The sequence below is a fragment of the Salvelinus sp. IW2-2015 genome, linkage group LG8, assembly GCF_002910315.2.
Source record: "Salvelinus sp. IW2-2015 linkage group LG8, ASM291031v2, whole genome shotgun sequence".
Lineage (NCBI taxonomy): Eukaryota > Metazoa > Chordata > Actinopteri > Salmoniformes > Salmonidae > Salvelinus > Salvelinus sp. IW2-2015.
In genome coordinates this window covers 45272204-45300177 of record NC_036848.1, presented here as the reverse complement: position 1 = coordinate 45300177, position 27974 = coordinate 45272204, and the positions used below count along the sequence as shown (strand labels likewise).

Here is a 27974-nt window from a genome sequence, read left to right as displayed (position 1 = left end):
TCTCCACTACAAAAAAGTATACCTACATACATGTTATTTTGTCCTTGAAACATTTAATTGAAATACTGTAGAATTCCATTCATTCCTATGGAAGACCGCGCCTACCGGGGAGGGCCAATATGGCCGACCGGTGGCTTCAAAGCCACACAATAGACAATACATAGCATCAGCAATCCAGGGTTTATATGCATAATTCATCTGGACCGACGGAGGTAGAGAAGAAGAGAGGATGAGAGAGAGCTGTCCGCACCATGTGAGATCTGACATTTGGATGAAATGATGCGCGAGTAAATTGCGAATGATAGCTTGATAGAGCCAGTAGGGCTATAGTTTCAACATGGTAACAACGTAGTATATGGGCCACATATGCATTTGACCATCGTGATACGAATCTATTGCAGTTGAGGAGGATGGGCTCGCAACTGGTACAGACTCTGCGTCAGGGGGTTTGGGCATCATTGACCGGAGGTTGGTACCATGACCCGGACCAGAACACATTCAATAACTCCTGTCACCTCTATTTGTGGATGTTCCTTCTTATGTTGCCACTATCACTACATTTGGTGAGTATAAATTCAATCGAAGGCCCAGATCTTGTGTTGGCTATAAGGTTTAGTGCGCCGCATCACTAAGCGCCCTTTTCATTTACATACACGGTTCTCTTGGAGCAACATTCCGTTCTCATATTTTATTTACAGTGATATTTTTATCCTCAGCACTGAAACGTTTCCGCTTATTTATTAATTGTATTGGCAGAAAATGGAATGGTCGCATTTTTCTCTGCATGCTGTAGGCTAGTATGTAGCACAGTGATGGAACGCATGGCTGCCACAGTGATGAAAAAGCAGAAAAGTCCAGGCATTGTAACACTGACTGTAGGTAGCCTACACAGCGTTCACAAAGACAAACGGCGGCACACCTAACCTTTCTCTGCCGTTTGGATGTGATAGTATAGCCTACAGCACGCACTCATCTGCATTTGATCAATTTATTTTAGTGGCTAGTAGTCCTACGTCATTAATGATGCTGTTTGGGTTTGGTTTAATTTGGTCAAGATAGCCTATAAAAATTTTTTTCCGGCACCAAATGTTGTGGTTGTGGTCTCTTTAATGTGTCACTTTATTTCCATTGTAATGGAATTGAATGTATTTTCATTTCAAGAATTCTATGCTATTTGTTGTACAGAATAGGCCTACTATGTTTCAGAATATGGCCTATTGTCTGGTTAAATAAAGGAAAAGTTTCAATTAATATTCATTTAAGAAAAAACCCACAACGCTTGTTTCAGAGTTTATCTATAAATAACTTGATAAAAAAGGTCAAACGACATACAGTATGAGCTACTCTGAAGACCAAAAGCCTTCTGATTATTTGTGCAGATGTTAAAGTGATGAAGGACTGTCATTCTTATGTAATGGTGTAATATTGTCCCACCACTAACCCATTTCAAGGAGATTAGTTTTGTCCTCTATTTCAAGTTCTTATTTTATTCCCTATACCACAGAATGTGATATTGTGTCACTTCATAAGGGCCTGAATTTCCATACGCTCGATTTCTCAGAAAATAGATATCGATATATGTTTTTATACAAATAATATAGAAATAGCTCTTGTCAATTAATTGTTTTTGGTTGATATATTACTTGACAATAAAATAGGCTGTAATTTTAAATAAGAATTTGTTCTTAATTGATTGACTTGCCTAGTTAAATAAAGGTAAAATAAAATACAAATTGAATACAATGTTATTGTGTGATTATGAATTTTTTGGACTTGGTCCTCAGGGTTTGATGACAAGGAGCTAAGCACAAAACGTATGATATCCCTTAGGCTGACAGTTCCTCTGAATTATAGATCAGAGCAAGTCACAAGCCCACGGTTTTACTGTTCATAATTTCATGTAGGCCTATAGCATACCTGTGTTTCCACATAAATGAACACACACTAATGCACATATTTGTTTCTAGTGACAGGTTGGTTGATTCCTCTGATGACTCACTCATCTCAGTATGTAGCTGAGTGGCCACATGACTACATTATATGGTCGGAGCATTGACTTTTCATTCAGATCATCCTCAGACAATAGTTTTTCTTTCAGTGTCGCTCTTGGCTGTTTGAGCATAATATTGCAGTCCCAAATAGCTGCTTTGGTGTTGTGTTTCAGACTTAATTTGAGACTAGTTATCATATTATTGAGGAAAGGTTGGGATGCACTCTGTGATGAAGAAGATTACCATTTTTTTTAATGGGAGATTATTTTATTGTCAGGATATGTGTTTTGAGATATTGAGGGAGTTTGTGTGTTCTATCCTCAGGCTCTTCCGCCCACCACCATGGCACTTAGTATATACTGCACCTCAGTCACCATCTTCTTCATCACGATAAAGATGGTCAACTATCGCCTTCATGTGATGTTTGATAAAGGTGACGTTGTGCCCCCAAGCAGTCTCTCTGATGTCATCCAAGGTGCAGAGAATAAAAGCAACGCGTCAGATTCATGTCTTGCTGCTAAATTAAGGTGAGCCTGTTTCTAAAAACAAAATGTATGACAAATATAATCCAAAGTATACAGTCCATTCGGAAAGTATTCAGACCCCTTGACTTATTACACATTTTGTTACATTACAGCTTTGTTCTAAACTTGATTAAATTATGTTTTACCTCATCAATCTACACACGATATCCCATAATGAGAAAGTGAAAACAGGTTTTTAGATTTTTTTGCAAAAAAAATAAAAATAAAAAACAGAAATACCATATTTACATAAGTATTCAGACTCCTTGCTATGTGACACGAAATTGAGCTCAGGTGCATCCTGTTTCCATTGATCATCCTTGAGATGTTTCTACAACTTGATTGGATTCCACCTGTGGTAAATTCAATTGATTGGACATGATTTGGAAAGTCACACACCTGTCTATATAAGGTCCCACAGTTGACAATGCGTGTCAGAGCAAAAACCAAGCCATGAGGTCGAAGGAATTGTCTGTAGAGTTCCGAGACGGGATTGTGTCGAGGTACAGATCTAGGGAAGGGTACCAAACATTTCTGCAGCATTGAAGGTCCACAAGAACACAGTGGCCTCCGTCATTCTTAAATGGAAGACGTTTGGAACCACCAAGACTCTTCCTAGAGCTGGCCGTCCGGCCAAACTGCAATCGGGGGAGAAGGTCCTTGGTCAGGGATGTGATCAAGAACCCGATGGTTACTCTGACTGAGCTCCAGAGTTCCTCTGTGGTGATGAGTGAACCTTCCAGAAGGACAACCATCTCTGCAGCACTCCCCCAATCAGGCATTTATGGTAGAGTGGCCTTATGGAAGCCACTCCTCAGTAAAGGCACATGACAGCCCGCTTGAAGTTTGCCAAAAGAAACCTAATGGACTCTCAGACCATGAGAAACAAGATGCTCTGGTCTGATGAAATCAAGATTGAACTCTTTGGCCTGAATGCCAAGCGTCACGCCTGGAAGAAATCTGGCACCATCCCAACGGTGAAGCATGGTGGTGGCAGCATCATCATGCTGTGGGGAAGGTTTTCAGCGGCAGGGACTGAGAGACTAGTCAGGATCAAGGGAAAGATGAATGGAGCAAAGAGATATCCTTGATGAAAACTTGCTCCAGAGTGCTCAGGACCTCAGACTGAGGTGAAAGTTCACCTTCCAACAGGACAACGACCCTAAGCATACACCCCAGACAACGCAGGAGTAGTTTCGGGACAAGTCTCTGAATGTCCTTGAGTGGCCCAGCAAGAGCTTGGACTTGAACCTTATCGAACATCTCTGGAGAGACTTGAAATTAGCTGTGCAGCGATGCTCCCCATCCAACCTGACAGAGCTTGAGAGGATCTGTAGAGAAGAATGGGAGAATCTCCCCAAATACTGGTGTGCCAAGCTTGTAGCGTCATACCCAAGAAGACTCAAGGCTGTAATCGCTGCCAAAGGTGCTTCAACAAAGTACTGAGTAAAGGGTCTGAATAATTAAATGTGATATGTTGTTTTTTTAAATATAAATTTGCACCAAAAAAATTGTTTTTGCTTTGTAGATTGATGAGGAAAAAAACAATTCAATCCATTTTAGAATAAGGCTGTAACGTAACAAAATGTGGAAAAATTCAAGGGGTCTGAATACTTTCCAAATGCACAATAGAATGTCTCTTTTGGGTAGTGCTTTTGTCTTGAAAAACATGATGTCATCCTTTGATAAATGAACTACCACAGATGACCACATACTCTACGTCTTTCCAAATAGGAAAAGCAGCACGGTTCCTGACAGTGTTGCCATGACAATGTTGACGAGAAACAGGCCGAGTCCAGTCATCCAGGTTACAGTGAAACAGACAGAAACGGACCCTGGGTTGATTGGTGTGGTTAGTGTACTATTATAACTACCCTCAAGCTCCATTCTACTACTATATTATATTATGGAATAGACATTTTTGAGTTAAAGCTAAGATGTGAATGAGCACTGCCCCCCCCCCCCCCATTTTTCTATTCATCATCATCCATATCTTTTGCCCTTACAGGAGGGCCCAAAATCAGAAGACTTAAAGAATACTGAAGGTACTGTACTCTCCTATATTTTTAACACTGGTCGGATTCCCCCCTATAGAAATGGGTTTTCTATTTTCAAATCTCACTGTGAGAATAAAATGCTCTTCCTGGAATGCATTGTGTGGATGTAGTGATAAAATGATTACTACTCATTATGCTAGCCTAGCACATTATTGCTTCAAATATGCTCAGATAAGCATGTTGTCAGCTTCCAATAAATATTCTCACATAATGTTGGTTTTGCAAAGTGTTGCTGAGAAGATCTATATTCTTTATTGTTAGTTAAGAGAAGAACTTGTAAAGACTGAGACGTTTTTTTTCTTTCATTTATGAGCCATTCTAAATTCCTGTCAATATGCTCTTTGTAACATTAACATATCTGTTGCAGCCCAGAGTGACAGTATCCCCAAGGAGAAACAACCCAGAGTGAGCCTACAGCCTGAGCAAGAGCTCTCCCCAGAGGACCTGTCTAGCCCCAACCCTGACCAGGCTGCCCCTCTCCTGCTGGGGGAGCAGAAGCATGTGGCTGATAGGGAGATTGCTGATGAGGGACTGCCCTCCTGCAAGGGGAGTGATGAAGAAAGCACAGATGAGACAAAGCAGGAGAAACAGCCCCAACAGGACCCCAACAACAACTCTCTAGAGATCATTCAGGAGCGTGATGACCCCGTCCCACCTCCTCCTCAGAATGACCAGCCAGAGGAGACATACTGCTCAGATGAGATCGCTGTTATCTTTGTGGACAACTCTGGCCCATCAGCCCGCCTGGATGAGAACGACATGGTCAAGATCATCATCACCATGAGCTGTGATGCCCAGACGGCTGCGGAACTGGAGGAGTCGGTCAAACAGAGCATCCTGGAGTCTGCCCAGGCACAGATGGGCATCGACCCCCATGGAGGGGCTGCTGGCGACTGCCTCATCAAAATCCCTGTTATCACCTTTGACTCACCTGAGGATGATGAACGGAGTGGTGCAGAGAATGAAGGGGAACCCTTATCTGAGGCTGACTCTGCTCAGCTGCAGACCCCAAGCCCAGACGGCCAGATCACCAAAGAGTTGATGAGCGCTGACTCTGCCGCTCTGGACTGCCGGGACATAGAGTACAATGAGGCAGACCTGGAACACCCCAGCCCCCAGTTGACCACAGCCGACAACAGCTCCTCTGGCATCGATGTCCACTCCCACCCTGACGAGAACGACCCTCCGGACCTCAATGTGGATGCAGATGGCTTCCTGCGAATCCCGTCTATGTTCAGGAAGTACGGCCCGGGGGGCAGGACACACGTGCGAGGCCTGAGCATGGACAGCGGGAAGGATGCAGTCCTCATTGCTGACAGATCACAGAATAAACAGACCACCATGACCTCATCCAAGTCAGACCTGGAGGCCAAGGAGGGCCAGATCCCCAACGAGTCCAACTTTGTGGAGTTTGTGTCGCTGCTGGAGTCCATCAACAGCACCAGGGGAGCCAGTGGCAGTGAAAAGCCACCAGAGGAGGTGACAAATGAGGATGACAGAGCCATGGAGGAAGGTGGGTCCAGGTATATGTAGGTTGTCAGATAATGATGATATACATGTAGACAGTTAAGATTTTAGGAGAGAAGCTATTGTCTCTGTTGTGCAAATAGCTGTTTTACTCATTCTTTATTGGTAAAATTGAAAATGAGTGTTGCTTTTGCAGAGGACGTCACTGCAAAAATTGAGGATAACACAGAGCCAGAGAGACAGCAGGAGCGGCCAAACCCTCCCAATACTCTGGCCACAACAGACACCCTCCACACCATCCCCGAAACACGGATCCCCATTGTGTCTCCAGACAGGTAAACCTTTTCAAATGTCTCTTAGATATAAAAGGTCATCATCACAATTTACTTTATTTTGTTATTTGATCTGATCTTTATTGTAAATGAATGCATTTTTTTTATATAATCGTTGTATAGTTTGTCCTCTACTCTCAGTCCCCAGACAGACCGGGATAAAGACCCAGACTACGACTCCCTACCCTCCCAAACATCTCAGTCAGAGAGCTCCATGCTCCAGGTCATATGCAGACCAGAGGCCACCAACAAGGAGGACGCCTATACTTTCCATACAGTCCACAGTAAGTGCAAAATATTGTTGTGCGGCATCAATTCACTGAAGTCTACAAACTGGTTACAAACACTGGATAATGTGGTAGTGAACTGACCCTTCAATAATCTCCGCCCTAGAATTTTGGCTAACCAATCGCAGCACTTCAATGGATATCAACTGTCGATACATCGGACAAGCATCCGTTTAAATCGCATGAAAACTGAGCGTTTTCTTCAATAAATAAATGTTTAAATGGCTAAATAATTGAATAGTATCTTGCTACTGCGATTCTTGAAATGCAGAGCCTGTTGGACTATTTTTTTTAAATGTGAAATTATACTTTTGTTTAGTTCAGCTGGTTAGCTAGCTCTAAGTCACATTGACCACCAAACGTTGCTAACACTAGCTAGCCACTTAATATAACCTGTTTTTCTCAAAATGTACAGTATGTTAGCTAGCTAACTCCCGTCTGCTGTCAACATCAGGATATGATTTGAGAGCACTAATTGGCTCCAAAAGTGGTTATAGCTTTGACTGCTTGCTGACAGTGAATTCAGAGCCAGTCAGTGGCAAGCTACACTACAAACTTAATTTTACCAGGTTCCCGTGAAGCAATTGTAATGACAGTCCACCACAACATACCCAAGAGTTTCCTGATTAGCAAGGGGTAGTCTGTATTTAATTTAATTGTGTATTAGAAACACAGTTTTAGAATATTCTGAGTGGATTTGTTTATTAGAAACACAGTTTGAGATCATTGTGAGGAGATTTCGGCAGTGGTTCAATGGGAAATTGGGCTTCCCGGGAAAATGTTGGCAGAGGTTGCAACAGTAACCAAGGGTCAATTGTCTGTGCTATTATTGCCCAACTATTGTATAACATACTGTAGTGTAACATACTGTATATCACTTACGTCATATCAGGTAGGTGTTTTAAATGTGAGGTTCTGTCTGCTCTCTATTCCAGGAGACAGACCTCGTAAGCTGTATGCTGAGAGAGCCCTAAACCTACCCCTCGGAGCTGAACTTATCACAGGCAACATGTGGTACTATAACCTCAATTATTTAATATGTAATATTTGTATGAAGTTCTTGTTGTGTTCTATTTACATTTGACAATGTTTCATTTGAGTTGTTTTTAAACGTCATGGGCTTTTACATGTGAACCTTGTCGTGTACCCAGTGATCTCCTGTCTACTTCCTCCAACTCGGAGTGCCAGGACGGGCTGGCGGGTGGACATACAGACTGCCCCTTCCAGCGCCGCATCATCCCTTCACACAGGCTTCGGCCTCGGAGAACTCACCCTGAAATCTTCCAGGTGACTACACCCCCCCCCCCCCCCCCCCCCCCCCKCCCCCTTTCCCCCCCCCCCTTTCCCCCACCACCCATTCCTCCCCTCCTTCCCTCACCCAAAATCTTCCAAGTCACTACACCCCGCCTCTCCACTCTTTCATCCCCATCTCCTCTCTCCACTCCACCCATAAACCCCTATCCATCCCAGACAGTGGACGCAGGCAACCAAGGCCAAACGGTGCTCAGACGCAGCACTACAAATCAGAGTGCTGGCCATTAATCAAACTATAGTGACTCTGTGAGCAGAACAGAAACTGCCTGCCTGGCTCAGACATCACATAGCACATCGTTCCTCTCAGCGCCTAATTCACAATGTATGGTTCACACCACACACACACACACACACACCACACACAAACACACACACACAGGAAATACACTGGGTGAAATGTACTGATGATTATTACTTACAATGTAGCTGTATGAGAACTGATCTAAACATTATCTGTGTCATGACAGCGTGTAGTCAGTTGTTATGAGACGAAACTAACAGTCATGACGGTTTAAGACATCAATTATGTCAGTGTTATGTAACCCTTATGACTAAGGGTTAAATTAAAGTGATATTGAGATTTATTTTACACTACAACCTGAATTCCACCTCTGACAGGAGGAGGACTCGATTGATGAATCATCAGAGACCTCCACACAGGAAAAGCCTTCTCGTAAGCTGTACTACAAGCTCAAGCTTTTTCCTGGGAAGTGGGTAAACATATTGTATGACCGGCTCGCCTTGTTGGCGCTATTGGACAGGTAAGAGAAAAAGCTCCCATTCTATCTTTCCTTTTCCATCTCTCAGCGATTGATCAACTAGTTAACAGAGACTTTACTTTGACCTTTGCTCTCTCTCCTCAGGAACCTGGATGTGGTGGAGAACATAGCAGTTGTGTTCCTGGCTTTCCTGGTGGCCTTCCTGGGATTCATCCTGCTGAACCATGGCTGCTTCAAAGACATCTGGGTTTTCCAGTTCTGCGTGGTCATAGCTAGCTGCCAGTACTCATTGTTAAAGGTAAGGAAGGTATCTATTTTGTAACAAAGGATAAGGCTTAATCAACCGTACAACCGTTGCTTATCTGTGTTGACATAATTCAGATCAGTGATAGGATACCAGATCTGTGATAATACTGTGCCATTTTCAATGCTCCACCACATACTCCACTGTAACAATGGAATTAAGCTTTAGCTAAGTACTTTTTATCTGACACATTGCTGATGGAAACACATTTCTCTGTCAGTCATTGACTGTATATCAGTTAATCACGTTAATAACACTTTGAACAAATTGTTTGTATTACAGAGTGTCCAACCTGATGCAGCCTCGCCAACACATGTGAGTCTGTATGGAACATATTCTAAAGGCATACTGTGAAGATACAAGTAACTGCCAAAATAATGGAAACACTTGATTAAATGAGGGATACAAAGTATATTGAAAGCAGTTGCTTTCACACAGGTGTGGTTCCTGAGTGAATTAAGCAATTAACATCCCTTCATGCTTAGGGTCATGTAGAAAAATGCTGGGCAGGCCATTATTTTGGCTACTGTGGTTATGCCCCCATAGGATAACAACACCCCCATCCACAGGACACGAGTGGTCACTGAATGGTTTGATGAGCATGAAAACGATGTAAACCATATGCCATGGCATTCTCAGTCACCAGATCTCAACCCAATTGAACACTTATGGAAGATTCTGGAGCGGAGCCTGAGACAGTTTTTTCCACCACCATCAACAAAACATCAAATTATGGAATTTCTCGCTGAAGAATGGTGTCGCATCCATCCAATAGAGTTCTAGACACTTGTAGAATCTATGGCAAGATTCATTGAAGCTGTTCTGTTGGCCCAACGCTCTATTGAGACACTTTATGTTGGTGTTTCCTTTATTTAGGCAATTACCTTTACATTTTCACTGGTTGTTTAGTATTTACATGTTTTCAAACTAGATGGTTCAAGGCTTTCTCTGCTTCATTTCTCTCCCCTCTTGATGTTTTCCAGGGACACAATCAGATTGTTGCCTACAGCCGGGCTGCTTATTTCTGTATTTTCTGTGGCCTTATTTGGATTCTAGAACAGATGTTAAGAAGGAAGGATCTGCCTGTGTCCACTGTATATGGCATCACCATAGTATTAGCAGATGCTCTCAAATTCCTGAGAGACATTTTAGTGGGTAAGTCACGTACCATAAATCATTTCTTTTACCTTTTTTCAGTCATCTCTGTTAAATAATTTTAGATTATATTTTATTTTGACATTCTAAAAAGCTTATAGTTCTAAAGTCCTGTCTGTTCTATATTCGACAGGCATCACTTACTGCTTTCCTATCACATTTCTCGTTGGCCTGTTCCCACAAATCAACACCTTTATGATTTACCTTCTCGAACAAATAGACATTCATTTCTTTGGTGGAACAGGTGAGTAGCACTCTCTTTTCTGTTTTGCTTGACCTTCATAGTCATGAACTGAATGCATACTGTACCACCATAAACTTAGCCCTTAACCTAATTCCTGTGTTTCCACTTCCTTTGTCAGCTGCAACTGGACTCCACTCAGCAGTGTACAGTATATTCCGTAGTCTGACAGCATTATCTTTGCTGTATGGTTTCTGTTTTGGAGCTCTGAAGGTAGGAATGAATTCATTATTGAGTAAAGACGTGTATGATTACATGAAGGATATGTTTTGCACTGCGACGGAACAGTTTGTTGCTGCGGAGGCAGTTTAGTCGAGCTTGAAATGGTACAAAAATCAATATTTCTATTCTATTCTAAAGGAGCCCTGGGATGAACAGCATACCCCAGCCTTGTTCTCTGGGTTCTGTGGCTTGCTGGTGGTTCTATCCTATCATCTGAGTGGGCAGAGCAGTGATCCGACTGTGCTGATGTAAGCCGCCTGCTTTTCTGCTCCTATTGTTATGCCTGCTAACATGCTGACTGTATGAGAGTTGTTAGTGCTAAGGCTAAGATATTCTCCTTTTTTTGTGCACATACAGGTCTCTGATCAAGTCCAAACTGATGCCCACTCTTGTGGACAGTGAGGAAGAGGGTGAAGACTCAGAAGACATCAAGGATCCTCTTCCAGAGAAGCTCATGAATTCAGTGGTAAGTCAGAGACTTGCATTGTTTCCTCCACTTCCACTCAAATGCTGTCCTCTGTTTTTGTTTCAGGACAAAAGTTTGACTTTAACACATTATTATATTCCGCAATTGTGATATTGTATGATTTGCTTTTGCAGAAGGAGATTCTTCTTTCGGATCTTGTGGTCTGCTCCATTGCCTACATTTTAACTTTTGCTATTACTTCAAGCACTGTCTTCCTGTCCCTAAAGGTGGGTTACCTACATCCAAACACCATCCCTAAACGATGTGTCATAAATGTTGTTTGTGTCGTAAAGCAATGTTGTCTCATCAGTAAATAATTACTGTGGTGTCATAAATAAAATGTTATCTGATCGGTTCAGTATTCAGTCAACCCCCTTTTCTCTCCATCTCGCTCTCTCTCCTTTCTCTCCATCTCTCTCCCTTTAAATCCCTTTCTCTCCCTCTCTATCCCTTTCTCTCCCTCTATCCCTTTTTCTCCCCTTTTCTCTCTCTCTCCCGCTATATCCCTTTCTCTTTCTCTCCATCTCTCTTTCTCTTATCTCGTCTCGCCGCTCTCCATTTCTCTTTCTTCTCTCTCTCTCTCTCTCTCTCTTCTCTCTCTTCTCTCTCTCTCTCTCTCTCTCTCTCTCTCTCTTCTCTCTCTCTTCTCTCTCCTCTTCTCTCTCTCTCCTCCTCTCCTCTCTCTCTTCTCTCTCTCTCTCTCTCTCTCTCTCCTTCTTCTCTCTCTCTCCTTTTCTCTCCTCTCTCTCTCTCTCTCTCTCTCTCTCTCTTCTCTCTTCCTTTCTCTCTCTCTCCCCTTTCTCTCTCTCTCTCTCTCTCTCCATTCTCTCTCTCTCTCCTTTTCTTCCTCTCTCTCCTTTTCTCTCTTCCTTTCTCGCCACAGCCCTTTGTGACCATAGTACTGTATGCGGCTGGCAGGGACAGTGGGCTTTGTCACCACTATCTCGTACCCCAGTTACGGAAGCACCACCTTTGGCTCTGGATCTCCACCCAGTGCTAAAGAGCAATGAGTACTCCCCAGTTTGAACCCAGAGGTTAGTCCTGTCTTTATTGTTTATTAAAAAAAAAAAAGTGACACAATGCAGTCTTTCCTACTGTAGACCTTTTGAAATCTCTGACTCTTTGGTACAAATTTGATGAAAGACTACATTTAATAGCCTATAGTTCTTATACACGTGTGGGTTCAGTTAGTTGGGGAAGACCTATCTCCCGTGCTTTCATCTATACGGATTTGTCAAGTACTGCAAAAGTAAGAACACAGCTCTTGCGTGTTGTGATTAAAGTTGATTTCATTTTCCAGATGATGCTCAGTTGATGTGGTTTGGACGTCTCTACGTGGGCCTGCTGTGTTTTGAGAAATACGTTGTTTACCCAGCCATCATTCTGAGTGCGCTCACCAACGATGGATTCTCACTCAGTCACCACAAGAAGCTAGGCATCCAGTAAGTACCTTTCTCCTAAAGTTTTTAATAAAAAAAACATACTCCCTCCTTTCCCTGAACCAAGACCCAGACCTGGGTCAAATGCAAAAGTATTTGAAAGTATTTGATGTACGCTTGGTGTGATTTAGGGTTTGCACTTTTGGAACTATTCCAGTGGTTCCATTGTACCAAGCTAACTAAATCAAGTGCATGCCAAGTATTGGACGTATGTATTGAAGGTTGACGTGTATTGTCATGAGTCTTGCTTGCCCTGGAGGCAGAACTGATTGGTTTCCACTAGATAGGCCAACTGATTGTCGATATCATAAAAATTCATGAAAACAAAAATGTGCTTTTTGGTCTTAATTTAAGGTTAGGGTTAGACATTAGAGTTAGCAGTGTGGTTAAGGTTAGGGTTACGTTTAAAATCAGATTTTATGACTTTGTGGTTGTGCTAGCTAGTGACCAATCTGCAGAGCTGCCTTCAGTACATGAGTCATCTCAATAAATGCCAACCTGTGTATGTATTTGACCCAGGTCTTCTAAGAACCATTTTCAGTCTGTATAACATTCAGTTTGGAATGTAAAGTTAATCTCTTTGCAGGTAGACAGAATGAAATCCTTTAAACTTGCCTCTGTCTCGCTTACGTAATTACCCTAAAATGTCAACATAAATCTTAATGTACAGGTCACTGCCAAAATAACGGAAACACTTGAGTAAATGAGCATTGCAAAGTATATTACAATTAGGTGCTTCCACACAGGTGTTGTTAATTATGCAATGAGTTAATTAAGCAATTAACATCCCGTGATGTATAAAATGCTAGGCGGGCCATTATTTTAGAAATCAAAAGGAAAAGGCGCAACACTCGCTCACCATTACATTTTTTTGTTTTATTTAAGCTAGGTTAAAAGATTAACGTTTTAGCCTTCATCTGAATAATCATCAGGATTATTCTGATGAAGGCCGAAACATGAATCTTTTAACCTTGCTTTTTTTTTGGTTGCACATCGACTGGCGTCGGTTGGTTGAGCGTCCGCCACTTCTTTCCACTGGTATTATTTTGGCTACCGTGGTTATGCCTGCATCCACAGGACACGAGTGGTCACTGAATGGTTTGATGAGCATGAAAACGATTGAAACCATATGCTGCGGCCGTCTAAATCACCAGATTTGAACCCAATTGAACATTTATAGGAGATTCTGGAGCAGCGCCTGAGACAGCATTTTCCAGCACCATCAACAAAACAGCTGGTTATGGTATTTCTCATGGAAGAATGGTGGCGTATCCCTGCAATATAGTTCCAGACACTTGTAGAATCTATGCCGAAGTGCATTGAAGCTGTTCTGGTGGCCCAACACTCTATTCAGACACTTTATGTTGTTGTTTCCTTTATTTTGGCAGTTACATGTAGCAGCTGGGGAAACCTTATCCAGAAACACACAGTTCTTCATAAGTTTATAAAGTCTCCACCACTCCCTTCTGTGCATCTTGGAGGTGGAACAAAACCCTTAGTACCTTAATCAATCACATAAATATCACTTTCAACCCAGTCTGAATTATGTACAGGTACTAACTAGTAGACAGTCAGTCACTTTGATGTCATCATCTGAGCCTGGTCATCATGACAACAGTCACTTTGCATGTCACTTCCCTTGCTAGGGAAGAAAGTGTGATGTATATACAATATTCGCTAGTATTGGTGCATTTGTCTCCCCTGCTCCCCTCCCACTCCATGTCACCCCTCTGCTTTGCTCCGCTGTGTCACGCCTGTACACCTGAGTCGCTCAGGTCTCTGTGTCTCGCTCCAGCTGTGATGTCTTGTTGATGACAGTTGCTGGGATGAAGCTCCTCCGCGCCTCCTTTTGCAATCCCAGCTTCCAGTTCGTCACTCTCATCTTCACTATCGTCTTCTTCGAGTTCGACTGCAGCAGGGCCTCAGAGACCTTTCTGCTGGACTTCTTTATCATGTCCATTGTCTTCCACAAGGTCAGTCTGCGATGTGACCGGAGACTGGTATACACACTCCCAATGACAGACCTCTCACTACAATAAGATAGGAAAGGAATACAACTCACTATGACTGCGGTCCCCAAACTCCCTACAGTTGATTAACAAACATACCGTTTTTTCGGGGTCTATATGAAGCAGCGAACACCTGCCAGCTGCTCTGTATGTAGTGGCCCCTACTTTTGATTATATTGGATTTATTTTTAGGATCTGGTCTAAAAATAACTGGCTTTGCTGTCTGTCAGTGACTCACAGCAGGTCTTTGTTCCTCTACAGCTCAGTGATCTGCTTCACAAGCTCCACTTCATCATGGTCTATATCGCACCGTGGCAGATTGCATGGGGCAGCGCCTTCCACGCATTCGCTCAGCCCTTCGCTGTGCCTCGTATCCTTTGGTTTTGACATGTGTAGGAACTACACAAGCTTGCGCATATGTTTTGACGTTGCTCTGACTGAAACTGTAATGTAACTGCGAATTTGACAGAAGATATGTGAGTGTGGTAAACCTGTTGTCTCCAATTTAATTGATACCTGGTGGATTTTCCTTGGTTGTGGTGATTCTCCTTCATGATGCAGCTCAGACTCAGCCATGTTGCTGCTGCAAACATTTGTGACGACTCTGTTCTACACCCCTCTCAGCCCCTTCTTGGGCAGTGCCATCTTCGTCACCTCCTACCCACGGCCCGTCAAGTTCTGGGAGAGGAACTACAAGTAATGGCCTTTCACCGACCACAGCATGAGATAAAGCACCATGAAATATGCATGCACCCCTTAAAGCACCACGGTGTGTCGGCCGCACCCCAGGGCATTCAGCCTTAGAGATGGGACGTGGGAAAGTCCATTATGAATAAAGAAGGGGACAAGGGACATCCGACTCAATTTGAGTCTATGACCAAACCATTGAGTTAGGTCGCTGTCAATAATTATTCATTTGGTGAAAGTTCATTGTTAGTCACTCACATCTGTTTCATCTGTTTTTAATGTGCTCAGAAAATATGCAAGTGGTGAATTATATGGCCTCCTAGAGCCCCTGTTGACATCCATATAAGGACATTTCTTTCTCAGAGATGATGTCATGCACTCAGCTGACTGAGCCGTGTGTTAGTGCTATCCTGGATCCTTGGGATCCTTAAACCCTAACCACTACCCTTACCCTAACCTTAACCTTAACCCTTACCTTAACCATTTTAAATGTAAACTTCAAGGGGGTAGGAACGTCCCAAAGATTCCGGATAGCAAGGACCCTGAGCTAAGTGCTCTAGGCTAGGGGTATACAAGCAGAGTATAGAGACCACTAAAGATTATGGATAAAATAAGTCTTACTCAAGACGTTTACCACTGAAAAGAATTGTCACAGTTCCGGTCTGCTTAAGGGATGTCTCTCCCATTGCGATAGCAACTGGGTCTGGTCTGCTTAGTTCATTGACTGTATATGAACCAGAAAAAAGGATCGAGTGAGATGTCTCGCTTCCTTTTCCGTCTCTAACTCCACTCCAGTCACTGAGTTATTGATGAGGATATATGTAATTAATTTAACACACAGAAAAGGTCCTAAAAATAAACCAGAATTAGACAATGTTTACCTTATTTTACTGTCTCCCTAATCTATGGTTTTGTACCATTTTGCAGCACCAAACGCATTGACAACTCTAATAGCAGACTGGTATCTCAGGTTGATAAAGAGACAGGTAACCTATTAAGTTTATTGAATAAATATCAACATGTTTTTTCCCCTAATTAACATTAAAATAATAATCTGAATTAGAATTTCTCAACTCTACAAAGACCTTCTCATGGTTAATACATGTTGGTTTGTTGGTGATGTCAGTCAGTGTATTTTACATAAGCCTTTATTCCCCCAGGATGCGATGACAACAACCTGAACTCCATCTTCTATGAGTATCTGACACGCTCTCTGCAGCACTCTCTGTGTGGTGACCTGATGCTGGGCCGCTGGGGGAACTACAGCTCTGGAGACTGCTTCATCCTGGCCTCTGACTACCTCAACGCCTTCGTTCACCTCATTGAGATCGGCAATGGCCTGGTCACCTTCCAGCTCCGAGGCCTGGAGTTCAGAGGTCAGATACTGACTAATATTCAGCAACACAGTGAGGAGCACTATACCACACCCAGAACCATATAGATCTATATACATATAGATACTCTGTGGCTCTGATCACACTCTACTGATATGGGAAATATCTTGACTGTTTTGAATGTTACATGTTTGATATGTTTCATTTAATTCTGAAGTTATTCAATTTTTATCTAATTTATCTAGTTTTCTAATAATCCTTAACCTTACATCTCGACCACAGATTTAAAATCACCATTAACATGATGGTCTGTGCTCCTTCTCCTCCTCCCCAGGTACATACTGCCAGCAGAGGGAGGTAGAGGCCATCACTGAGGGGGTGGAGGAGGATGATGCCTGTTGCTGCTGTGAGCCGGGCCACCTGCCCCACATCCTGTCCTGCAACGCGGCCTTCAACCTGCGATGGCTGGCCTGGGAGGTCACCACCACCAAGTACCTGCTGGAGGGCTACAGCATCAGCGAGAACAATGCTGCCACCATGCTGCAGGTGTACGACCTGCGCAAACTGCTCATCACCTACTATCTGAAGGTTGTAGACATTTTTACTTCTTATGGAAATGTAACAGACAATAAAGGTTTTTGAATTTGCATTTAACCTATGATCTAAGCAGTATTATAAACTGGGTGGTTTGAGCCCTGAATGTTGATTGGCTGAAAGATGTAGTATGTCACAACGTATACCACGTGTATGACACAAATTACTTGTTTACAGTTCTAATTATGTTGGTAACCAGATTATAATAGCGATAAGGCACCTCAGGGGTTTGTGGTATATCGCCAATATACCACGGCTAATGGCTGTATCCAGGCACTCTGTGTTGCGTCGTGGATAAGAACAGCCCTTAGCCGTGGTATATTGACCATATGCCACTCCCCCTAGGCCTTATTGCTCAATTATATTATAAAAAAAAAAAACTTTCAGCATCTTTGTAATTCATTACCGGTTTTATTTCATAAGCAGTTAAATACGTTTCATCCCACGGTAAGTCTGAGCTTGGTCTTATGCAAGCAAAAGGGAGTAGACCATAAAATCATCAATCTTCTGTTATTATTCCCTTTTGTTTCACCTCTAGAGCATAATCTACTACCTGATCCACTCTCTGAAGCTACAGACGTGGATCAAGGATTCCTCTATCACGGAGGCTCTGGTGTCTTACACCAAGTGGCACCACATAGAGAGAGACCCGGCCGTGTTCAGCGTTAAGATAGACGAAGACTACGTCCATTGCCTCCAGGGCGTCACCAGGGCTAGCTTCTGTAACGTCTATCTGGAGTGGATCCAGTACTGTGCCAACAAAATGGAGGAGGTAAGTAGAGATGTCAGATTGCAATGAACAGTACAATCATGCATGTAGTCAGGAAAAACTCCAGGCCCTAGTCTAGTTAATTTTTCCTGATAAGGTCATGTGGTCAAGAAAAACTCCAGGGCCTTATCATGACATGCAGTATGACCCCATGTTGTACAGTTTGGTTTCCTTGCTGCTGGTCATTTCAGTGGATGTGAACAATGAGAACCTTTGACCTTTGTGCTTTGCCAGCCTGTGGACTGTGACGAGGACTCCCCTCTAGTCACTCTGTGCTATGCCTTGTCTGTGCTGGGCAGGAGATCATTGGGGACAGCATCTCACAACATGTCCAACAGGTAAACCTTCCATTGCTGTCAAATATTCATTCCTTTCATGTTAAATATGGGATTTATTACCCTCCAGGCATGGACGGTAAAAACACATCAATCTACACTAAGCTGTAGTTCCATTGAGATTCCATAAGGGGGCAGCTACGGCTCTCGTGTGGTCAGGTGCCACAAAGAGGGACCTCGGAAAATTACAATTGGCTCAGAACAGGGCAGCACGGCTGGCGCTTAAATGTACACGGAGAGCTAACATTAATAATATGTACGTATGTAAATCTTTCATGGCTCAAGATGGAGAAGAGATTGACTTCATCGCTACTTGTTTTTGTAAGAAGTATTGACATGCTGAATGCACCAAGGTGTCTGTTTAAACTACTAGCACCCAGCTCGGACACCCATGCATACCCCACAAGACATGCCACCAGAGGTCTCTTCACAATCCCCAAATCAAGAACAGACTATGGGAGGCGCACAGTACTACATAGAGCCATGACTACATGGAACTCTATTCCACATCAGGTAACTGATGCAAGTAGTAGAATCAGATTTTAAAAACTGATACAAATACACCTTATGGAACCGCGGGGACTGTGAAGAGACACACACACAGGTACAGACACACCCATACGCACACACACGCTAGCACACGCACTCTACACACACGTACATTGTAATATTGTTGTCTGGTGGTTTTATCCATTTTGTGTTGTAGATATGTAGTGGTGTATTTATGTTATATGATGTACTGTTTTATCTTTTGTTTTATGTGTGATGTAAGTGCCTTAATGTGTTTGGACCCCAGGAAGATAAATACCGATACAGTTGAAGTCGGAAGTTTACATACACCTCAGCCAAATACATATAAACTCAGTTTTTCACAATTCTTGACATTTCATCCTTGTAAAAATTTCCTGTCTTAGGTCAGTTAGGATCACCACTTTATTTTAAGAATGTGAAATGTCAGAATAATAGAAGAGAGAATGATTTATTTCATCTTAAATTTTTTTCAGCAAATTCCCAGTGGGTAAGACGTTTACATACACTCAATTAGTATTTGGTAGCATTGCTTTTAAATTGTTTAACTTTGGTCAAACGTTTTGGGGAGCCTTCCACAAGCTTCCCACAATGAGTTGGGTGAATTTGGCCCATTCCTCCTGACAGAGCTGGTGTAACTGAGTCAGGTTTGTAGGCCTCCTTGCTCACCCATGCTTTTTCAGTTCTGCCCACAAATTGTCTATAGGATTGAGGTCAGGGCTTTGTGATGGCCACTCCAATACCTTGATATAGATACTTTTGTACCTGTTTTCTCCAGCATCTTCACAAGGTTCTTAGCTGTTGTTCTGGGATTGATTTGCACTTTTCGCACCAAAGTACGTTCATCTCTAGGAGACAGAACGCGTCTCCTTCCTGAGCAGTATGACGACTGAGTGGTCCCATGGTGTTTATGCTTGCGTACTATTGTTTGTACAGATGAACGTGGTACCTTCAGGCATTTGGAAATTGCTCCCAAGGATGAACCAGACTTGTGGAGGTCTACAATTATTTTTCTGAGGTCTTGGCTGATTTCTTTTGATTTTCCCATGATGTCAAGCAAAGAGGCACTGAGTTTGAAGGTAGGCTTGAAATACATCCACAGGTACACCTCCAATTGACTCAAATGATGTCAATTAGCCTATCAGAAGCTTCTAAAGCCATGACATCATTTTCTGGACTTTTCCAAGCTGTTTAAAGGCACAGTCAACTTAGCGTACGTAAACTTCTGACCCACTGGAATTGTGATACAGTGAATTATAAGTGAAATAATCTGTCTGTAAACAATTGTTGGAAAAATTACTTGTGTCATGCACAAAGCAGATGTCCTAACCGACTTGCCAAAACTATAGTTTGTTAACAAAAAATTGGGGAGTGGTTGAAAAACGAGTTTTAATGACAACCTAAGTGTATATAAACTTCCAACTTCAACTGTACAAATACACTGTAGTATCACAGTGTACGCAAGTCTCTTTAAACTCTAACCCTCTGTTTGCTGTAATGTGATTAAAAAAGACAATGCTCCCTTTCTCTGTCTCTCTAACTCAGTTTGGAGTCCTTCTTGTATGGGTTCAACACTCTGTTCAAAGGAGACTTCCGTATCGCTACTAAAGATGAGTGGGTGTTCACGGATATGGATCTGCTGCAGAAAGTGGTGGCCCCAGGTGTGAGGATGAGTCTCAAACTCCATCAGGTATTCACAATAGCCTATCTTGAAGACAATAACATTTGCTCTCTTGTTCCCTTATTGAAGTAGAATATGTAGGTGACTGTACATTTAACCTTAACTCTTCCTGTGCATTCTCAGTGGACTGTACATGTATCTATTAACCATGCTATCTTGCTGTACAGTGCCTTCAGAAAGTATTCACACCCCTTGACTTTTTCCAAATGTTGTTGAGTTAAACTGAATTTAAAATTGATTAAATGGCCTACACATAATACCCCATAATGTCAACATGGAATTATGTTTTTACAAATGTTTACAAATTAATTAAAAATGAAAAGCGTAAATGTCTTGAGTCAATAAGTATTCAACTCCTTTGTTATGGCAAGCCTAAATATGTTCAGGAGTAAAAATGTGCTTAGCAAGTCACATAATAAGTTGCATGGACTGTGTGCACTAATAGTGTTTGACATGATTTTTGAATGACTACCTCATCTCTGTACCCCACACATACAATGGTCTGTAAGGTCCCTCAGTTGAGCAGTGAATTTCAAACACAGATTCAACCACAAAGACCAAATAGATTTTCCAATGCCTAGCAAAGAGGGGTACCTATTTGTAGATTGTAAAAATATATATATTTATATATCCCTTTGAGCATGGTGAAGTTATTCATTTCACTTTGGATGGTGAATCAATACACCCAGTCACTACAAAGATACAGGCGTCCTCCCTAATTCAGTTGCCAGAGAGGAAGGAAACCGCTCAGGGATTTCATCATGAGTGAATTTAAAATTGTTACAGAGTTTAATGGCTGCGATAGTAGAACACTGAGGATTGATCAACAACATTGTAGTTACTCCACAATACTAACCCAAATGAAAAGAAGGAAGCCTGTACAGAATAAAAAATATTCCAAAACATGCATCCTGTTTGTCCTGAATACAAACTGTTATGTTTTTGGCAAATCTAATACAACATACAGTATTACTGAGTACCACTCTCCATATTTTCAAGCATAGTGTGGCTGCATCATGTTATGGGTTTTCTGGTAATCGTTAAGGACTGGGGAGTTTTTCAGGATAAAAAAGACGGAATGGCGCTAAGCACCAAATCTACACTGGAGTTTCTTACCAAGAAGACAGTAAATGTTACTGAGTGGCCGAGTTAGTTTTTACTTAAATCTACTTGAAAATCTAAGATCTGAACATGGTTGTCTAGCAATGATCAACAACCAATATGACAAAGATTGAAGATATTTGAAAATAATAATGGGCAAATGTTGCGCAATCCATGTGTGGAAAGCTCTTAGAGACTTACTCGCAGCTGTAATCACTGCCAAAGGTGATTCTAACATCTATTAAAATATATATATTTAACCAGGCAAGTCAGTAAAGAACAAATTCTTATTTACAATGACGGCCTACCCCGGCCAACTTGTGCGCCACCCTATAGGACTCCCAATCACGGCCGGATGTGATGCAGCCTGGTTTTGAAACCAGGTACTGCAGTGATGCCTCTTGCATTGAGATTCAGTGTCTTAGACCACTGCGCCACTCTATTGACTCAGGGGGTTGAATACTTATATATCTAATAAATGTTTCATTTTTTTTTTTTTCAAATGTTTGAATTTTTCTTCCACTTTAACATTACAGAATATTTTGTGTAGATTGTTGACAAAAACATTAAATTAAATCCATTTTAATCCCACTTCACTTTGTAACACAAAAAAATGTGGAAAAAGTCTAGGGGTGTGAATACTTTCTGAAGGCACTTTACAGTAGAGCTGCAAAGATTGATTTATTTAGGCTAGGATGCAATCAAAGACGCATTGTCGATAAGTGCACTGACTGCACTTTGCTTTTAAAGGTTATTTACCCTTGAGCTGACATCTGCAGCATTTACTGTGAATGTGATTCCCGCAAATGTCAAGAGAAATTGCCTTTAAAATGAGCAATTCACGGGTAAATAGGCGGATGTCGGCTCCAGTGCAAATTGCGCTATAAAAGTTTTCGACAATGCTCTGTTAATTGAATCCTGTCCTTTAAGTGGTTCAGTAAATCCCTGAAATAAAGCTTTTACTTATGGCGGTTCTACTTACTGCTCTGTTCCTTGGTTGTTCTCAGGACCACTTCACATGTCTGGAGGAGACAGAGGAGCCAGCCATCTTGTACGAGGCCATTAGTAACTACAAGACCAGTCTGGTGATCTGCCATGAAAGCGACCCAGCCTGGAGGAAGGCGGTTCTGTCCAGCCGGGACACTCTTCTCACACTGAGACACATGGTGGATGACGGCACGGACGAGTACAAGATCATCATGCTCTACAAACGCCACCTCAGCTTCAAGGTCATTAAGGTGGGTGTGGGATGAATGGTGTAGGGTGTAGTTGCCCCTATACACTGATCTTGGGTCAGTTTAGCATTTTCCCCACCAATGGTTAAAAAACTTTACCCCAGATTGGAATGAACAGTTGTGCTGAACACATGATGAATTCCAAGCCCCTATTCTGTAGCCACTTCTGTAGATCAGTGAGGAGTGTATAATGTAAGCAATATGGCAGTTTTTCTACCAACCAAAAGACAAGATGAAGCTATTACGATATTGCTTACATCTATCCAGTGCTTTCAGATCTATAGAAGTGCCTATGGTATTATAGTTCAAACTGGAATTATTCAGAATTGCTGTCTATTCAAGCTGTGTGAAGCTGTCTGGAACATGAGATTACTCTGATGTGCCTTCAAAAATTATTCACACCCCTTGACTTTTTCCACATTTTATGGTGTTACAAAGTGGGATTAAAATGTATTTAATTGTCTTTTCTTGTCAACAATCTACACAAAATACTCTAATGTCAAAGTGGAAGAAAAATTATAAATTATGTATTTAAAAAAAATAAAAAAAATATGAAGAAAAAATACTAGTATATCTTGATTAGATAAGTATTCAACCCCCTGAGTCAATACATGTTAGAATCACCTTTGACAGCAAATACACCTGTGAGCCTTTCTGGGTAAGGCTCTAATAGCTTTCCACACCTGGTTGATTGGTTGATAATTATTGATAGACAACCATTTTCAGGTCTTGACATAGATTTTCAAGCAGATAAGTCAAAACTGTAACTCAGCTTCTCAGGAACATTCACTCTTCTTGGTAAGCAACTCCAGTGTAGATTTGGCCTTGTGTTTTTGGTTATTTTCCTGCTGAAAGGTGAATTAATCTCCCAGTGTCTGGTGGAAAGCAGACTGAACCAGGTTCTGTTTCTTTTTTATCCTGAAAAACTCCTCAGTCCTTAATGATTTCAAGCATACCCATAACATGATGCAGCCACCACTATGCTTGAAAATATGAAAAGTGGTACTCAGTAATGTGTTGTATTGGATTTGGCAAAAACAAAAACACACTTTGTATTCAAGACAAAAGTAAATTGCTTTGCCAATTTTTTTTGCAGTATTACTTTAGTGCATTGTTGCAAACAGGATGCATGTTTTGGAATATGTGTATTTTGTACAGGCTTCCTTCTTTTCACTCTGTCAATTAGGTTAGTATTGTGGATTAACTACAATGTTGTTGATCCATCTTCAGTGTTCTCCTATCACAGCCATTCAACTCTAACCTTTTTAAAGTCACCATTGGCCTAATGGTGAAATCCCTGAACAGTTTATTTTCTCTCTGGCAACTGAGTCCTGTCTGTAACTTTGTAGTGACTGGGTGTATTGATACACCATCCAAAGTGTAATTAATAACTTCACCATGCTCAAAGTGATATTAAATGTCTACTTTTTTAAATTATTACCCATCTACCAGTAAGTGCCCTTCTTTGCGAGGCATTGGAAAAACCTCCCTGGTCTTTGTGGTTGAATCTGTGTTTGAAATTCACTTCTCGACTGAGGGACCTTACAGATAATTGTATAAGTGGGGTACAGAGATCATGTTAAACTAATATTGCACACAGAGTGAGTCCATGCAACTTATTATGTGACTTGTTAGGCAAATGCTTACTCCTGAACATATTCATGCTTGCCATAACAAAGGGGTTGAATACTTATTAACCTAAGACATTTCAGCTTTTCATTTTTAATTAATTTGTAAAAACATAATTCAACTTTAACATTATGGGGTATTGTGTGTAGGCCAGTGACAAAAAACTCAATTTAATCAATTTTAAATTCAGTCTGAAACACAAAATATGGAAAAGGTCAAGGGCTTTGAATATTTTCATAAGGCACTGTATATTAATAGTTTAGAGTGAGCAGTGAGGGGTGGACGAGTTGTTGGTTTGGTTAATGAAGTAAAGAAACTTTATCCAAATGGGTCTGCCATATCCAGTTGATTAAAATTGTGATTTAATCAGAGTAAAGAAATGTGGAATTGGACAAGGTGTGTGATGTGTTTTCAGGTGTCAATAGTACTACCCTGATCCCTCTCTCTGCCATCGCCAGTAGATTGAAGTCATGATTTAATCCTAGTATCATAGTTGATTAAAATGGTGATTTAAATCAAAGAAGTATGGATTTGGACTGTGTCATGTGTATTCATATGTCAGTAATACTACCCTCTTCATCCTCTCCTCTCTTCTAGATCAATAAGGAGTGTGTAAGGGGCCTGTGGGCCGGCCAGCAGCAGGAGCTGGTGTTCTTGCGCAACCGCAACCCAGAGCGCGGCAGCATCCAGAACTCCAAGCAGGCCCTCCGAAACATGATCAACTCGTCGTGCGACCAGCCACTGGGCTACCCCATGTACGTGTCCCCCCTCACCACCTCCTACATGGGCACCCACAAGCAGCTGAGGAGCATCTGGGGCGGCCCTCTCAGCCTGGACAGCATCAGGACCTGGCTCTTCTCCAAGTGGCTGCGGTGAGTGCTGGCTGCCAAGGGGAAACAGAAGAGTATCCTTTATCAACCAGTCTGCTAGAGCTCTGCTCCCCTATGGGTGGAATCCAATCAGGGACTTTTCTGCTGTGACAGCACCACTCTTTCCAAACCCTATAGGGCTAAAGTGCTGCGACATGTTTGGCTGCATCCAGAGAGATTGAAATAACTAACTGACCATTAGCATCTTCTGTTAGGCTAATGGAACTTTTATGTTTAGAGTGTTTATTGGGTGGAGGTACGGCTGCACTGTGTAAGCCTTTTATAGGTCCATGCTTTCGATTGACATTAGATGTAGATTTTTCAATTCAGATTCATTGCCCTTGAGTTAAACATCATTTTAATAGAGCTGTCGGACGGCATATAAAGGTAATATAAAGGTAACACACACACGCTATGTGTGTGTGTGTGTTGTGTTGCAGGGTGCGGAAGGATAACCTGACCAGTTGTAACAGTGGTGTGAACATCGAGGATGTGGACTGTGCAGGCGGCTCCTCTTCTCTGAGCCACAACCCAAACTCCATCACCTCCCAGAGCCTGAGTCTTTACCAGGCCAGGCCCAACAGGACCTCTCACGCCAATAGGCAGCACGCTGCAGGTTTGGTTCACCAGCTTTTCTCTACTGGAGATGCACACGTATGCTCAACAAATGCAATACATGATACGTTTAAAGGGATGGTTCACCCAAGTTACTAATTTACATATTGGTTTCCTTACCATGAAAGCATTACACATCTAAGTAGAGTACATTGATGTGTCTTGCACAGTTATGTTCAGGGTTTTGCCATGTTAGGTTCTGACATCTATGTTCAGGGTTTTGCCATGTTAGGTTCTGACATCTATGTTCAGGGTTTTGCCATGTTNTTTGCCATGTTAGGTTCTGACATCTATGTTCAGGGTTTTGCCATGTTAGGTTCTGACATCTATGTTCAGGGTTTTGCCATGTTAGGTTCTGACATTTATGTTCAGGGTTCTGCCATGTTAGGTTCTGACATCTATGTTCAGGGTTCTGCCATGTTAGGTTCTGACAGCCATGTTCATGGTTCTGCCATGTTAGGTTCTGACAGCTAGGTTCTGCGAGCTATGTTCATGGTTCTGCCATGTTATGTTCTGCCAGCTATGTTCATGGTTCTGAAACGTTAGGTTCTGCCAGCTATGTTCATGGTTCTGAAACGTTAGGTTCTGACAGCTATGTTCATGGTTCTGACATGTTAGGTTCTGACACGGACTGTGTCTTCTTTTCTTTATGTGCATCCAGCCAGGAGAGAGTACCGGAGCCGCTCAGTGCAGCCCCAGAGCCAGCGGCCTCCAGTCACCAGCCAGTCAGGGCCCATCCTGGACAGCCAGCAGGTGTCAGCTTCTGCCAACGGCCTGGTGCAGCGCCTCTCCAACAGCCAGCTGTCCTTCAACACCTCAATCGCCTCCATCTTCTCCCAGGTGCCGCGGCTCTCCACGGCCGGGGGCCAACTGAGCTCCCAGCTCCAGGCTGCAGCCCACCACCGCTCAAGCCAGGTGTCCTCCTCCAGTTCCACCCTCAGCCTGCTGTTCGGCAAGAGGAGCTTCTCCAGCGGTCTGGTCATTTCTGGCTTGTCGGCGGCCGAGGGGGGCAACACCACGGACACGCAGTCATCCAGCAGCGTCAACATCGCCATGGGTGGACCCTCCTGCCGGTCCACTAGCCGAGCCACACAGGTAGAAGCTCCAGCCCGATAACATATTTAGTAGCATTTATTAAGCTTAATTCATGAGACTATATTAACGTTTAACTATGTTGTGGTTACCTATGTTAGCATTTAATGTCAACAGTTGATTGGGGACACTTGTCAGAACCTTTAAATAAGTCAAATTCAAATGAGACTAAATTTGCTTTTTAGTTGGTACAATGCATCAGATTTCAGATTGTATTAAATAAATGTAATGAAATAATTCTGAATGAATTTTTAAAAATCTATCTTTTCTCTGTTGCCCCCCAGTGGACATCAGAGCCCTACGAGAGTATAGATGCAACCTACTCCAACACTCCCAATGGCGTGAAAGACAACAAGCCTTCAAGTGACAAAGGCTGCACACAGGTCGCAGATAAGAGCCAGGAGGACACAACAACTTCTGAAACCCACGAACTTCCAGAGCAAAAGACTATCTGAGACCACCAACACCTGCCTCACTCCGCAGCATGTTCAGCCCCAGTGTTCTGAATGTAAACAACAATGCCTGTTGCTCGAGTGACAAAATAAACTTTTTTGTAAGAAAGACAACTCCTGCACCGTTCATGATCCTATACCGGGAGGGTTGTCCAAAGGGTTGTGAATTATGTGGTGTGTTAATAGTGTACTAAAAACTCATAAACACTTAACAAATTAAACACATTCAAAGGTTCAGTCGTGTTCAGGGTGTCGCTGGATCACTGGATTCATTTCATACTGTGGAGTAAATGTGAACAATAATCACAGATCACTTTAAGGATATATCTGGTGCATGAGATATGGGCACTTTCCATGGACTGATGTTAATTTTTCACAATGTGCTCAGTGTACCAATAAAAAACCTAACAAAAGGTGCTTGAAACAAAGTTTTGAGCGTTCATAAATTGGAAAGTATTTTGTCACTTTCTAAAGGTTGTATCTCTATTGGTTGGTGAGGTGCTGGCTGGGAAAGTACAACACATAA

General features: G+C 42.3%; 1 protein-coding gene across 1 annotated transcript; it reads left to right on the top strand.

The window, feature by feature from the left end:
- Positions 1–191: 191 nt before the first annotated feature.
- pcnx2 (pecanex 2) lies at positions 192–27685 on the top strand. The gene is given in 34 exon segments (XM_070444951.1): positions 192–563; positions 2316–2518; positions 4250–4367; positions 4524–4560; positions 4940–6085; positions 6236–6374; positions 6513–6655; positions 7594–7672; positions 7810–7945; positions 8591–8733; positions 8836–8989; positions 9278–9310; positions 9979–10150; positions 10284–10394; positions 10513–10604; positions 10752–10861; positions 10971–11079; positions 11214–11306; positions 11963–12113; positions 12380–12521; positions 14314–14491; positions 14789–14897; positions 15094–15223; positions 16142–16200; positions 16375–16590; positions 16883–17136; positions 17681–17914; positions 18146–18249; positions 20320–20464; positions 22564–22794; positions 25018–25292; positions 25730–25905; positions 26566–26999; positions 27281–27685. Coding segments are annotated over 34 exon segments (6180 nt in total). The 5' UTR covers positions 192–410; the 3' UTR covers positions 27452–27685.
- Positions 27686–27974: the final 289 nt, after the last annotated feature.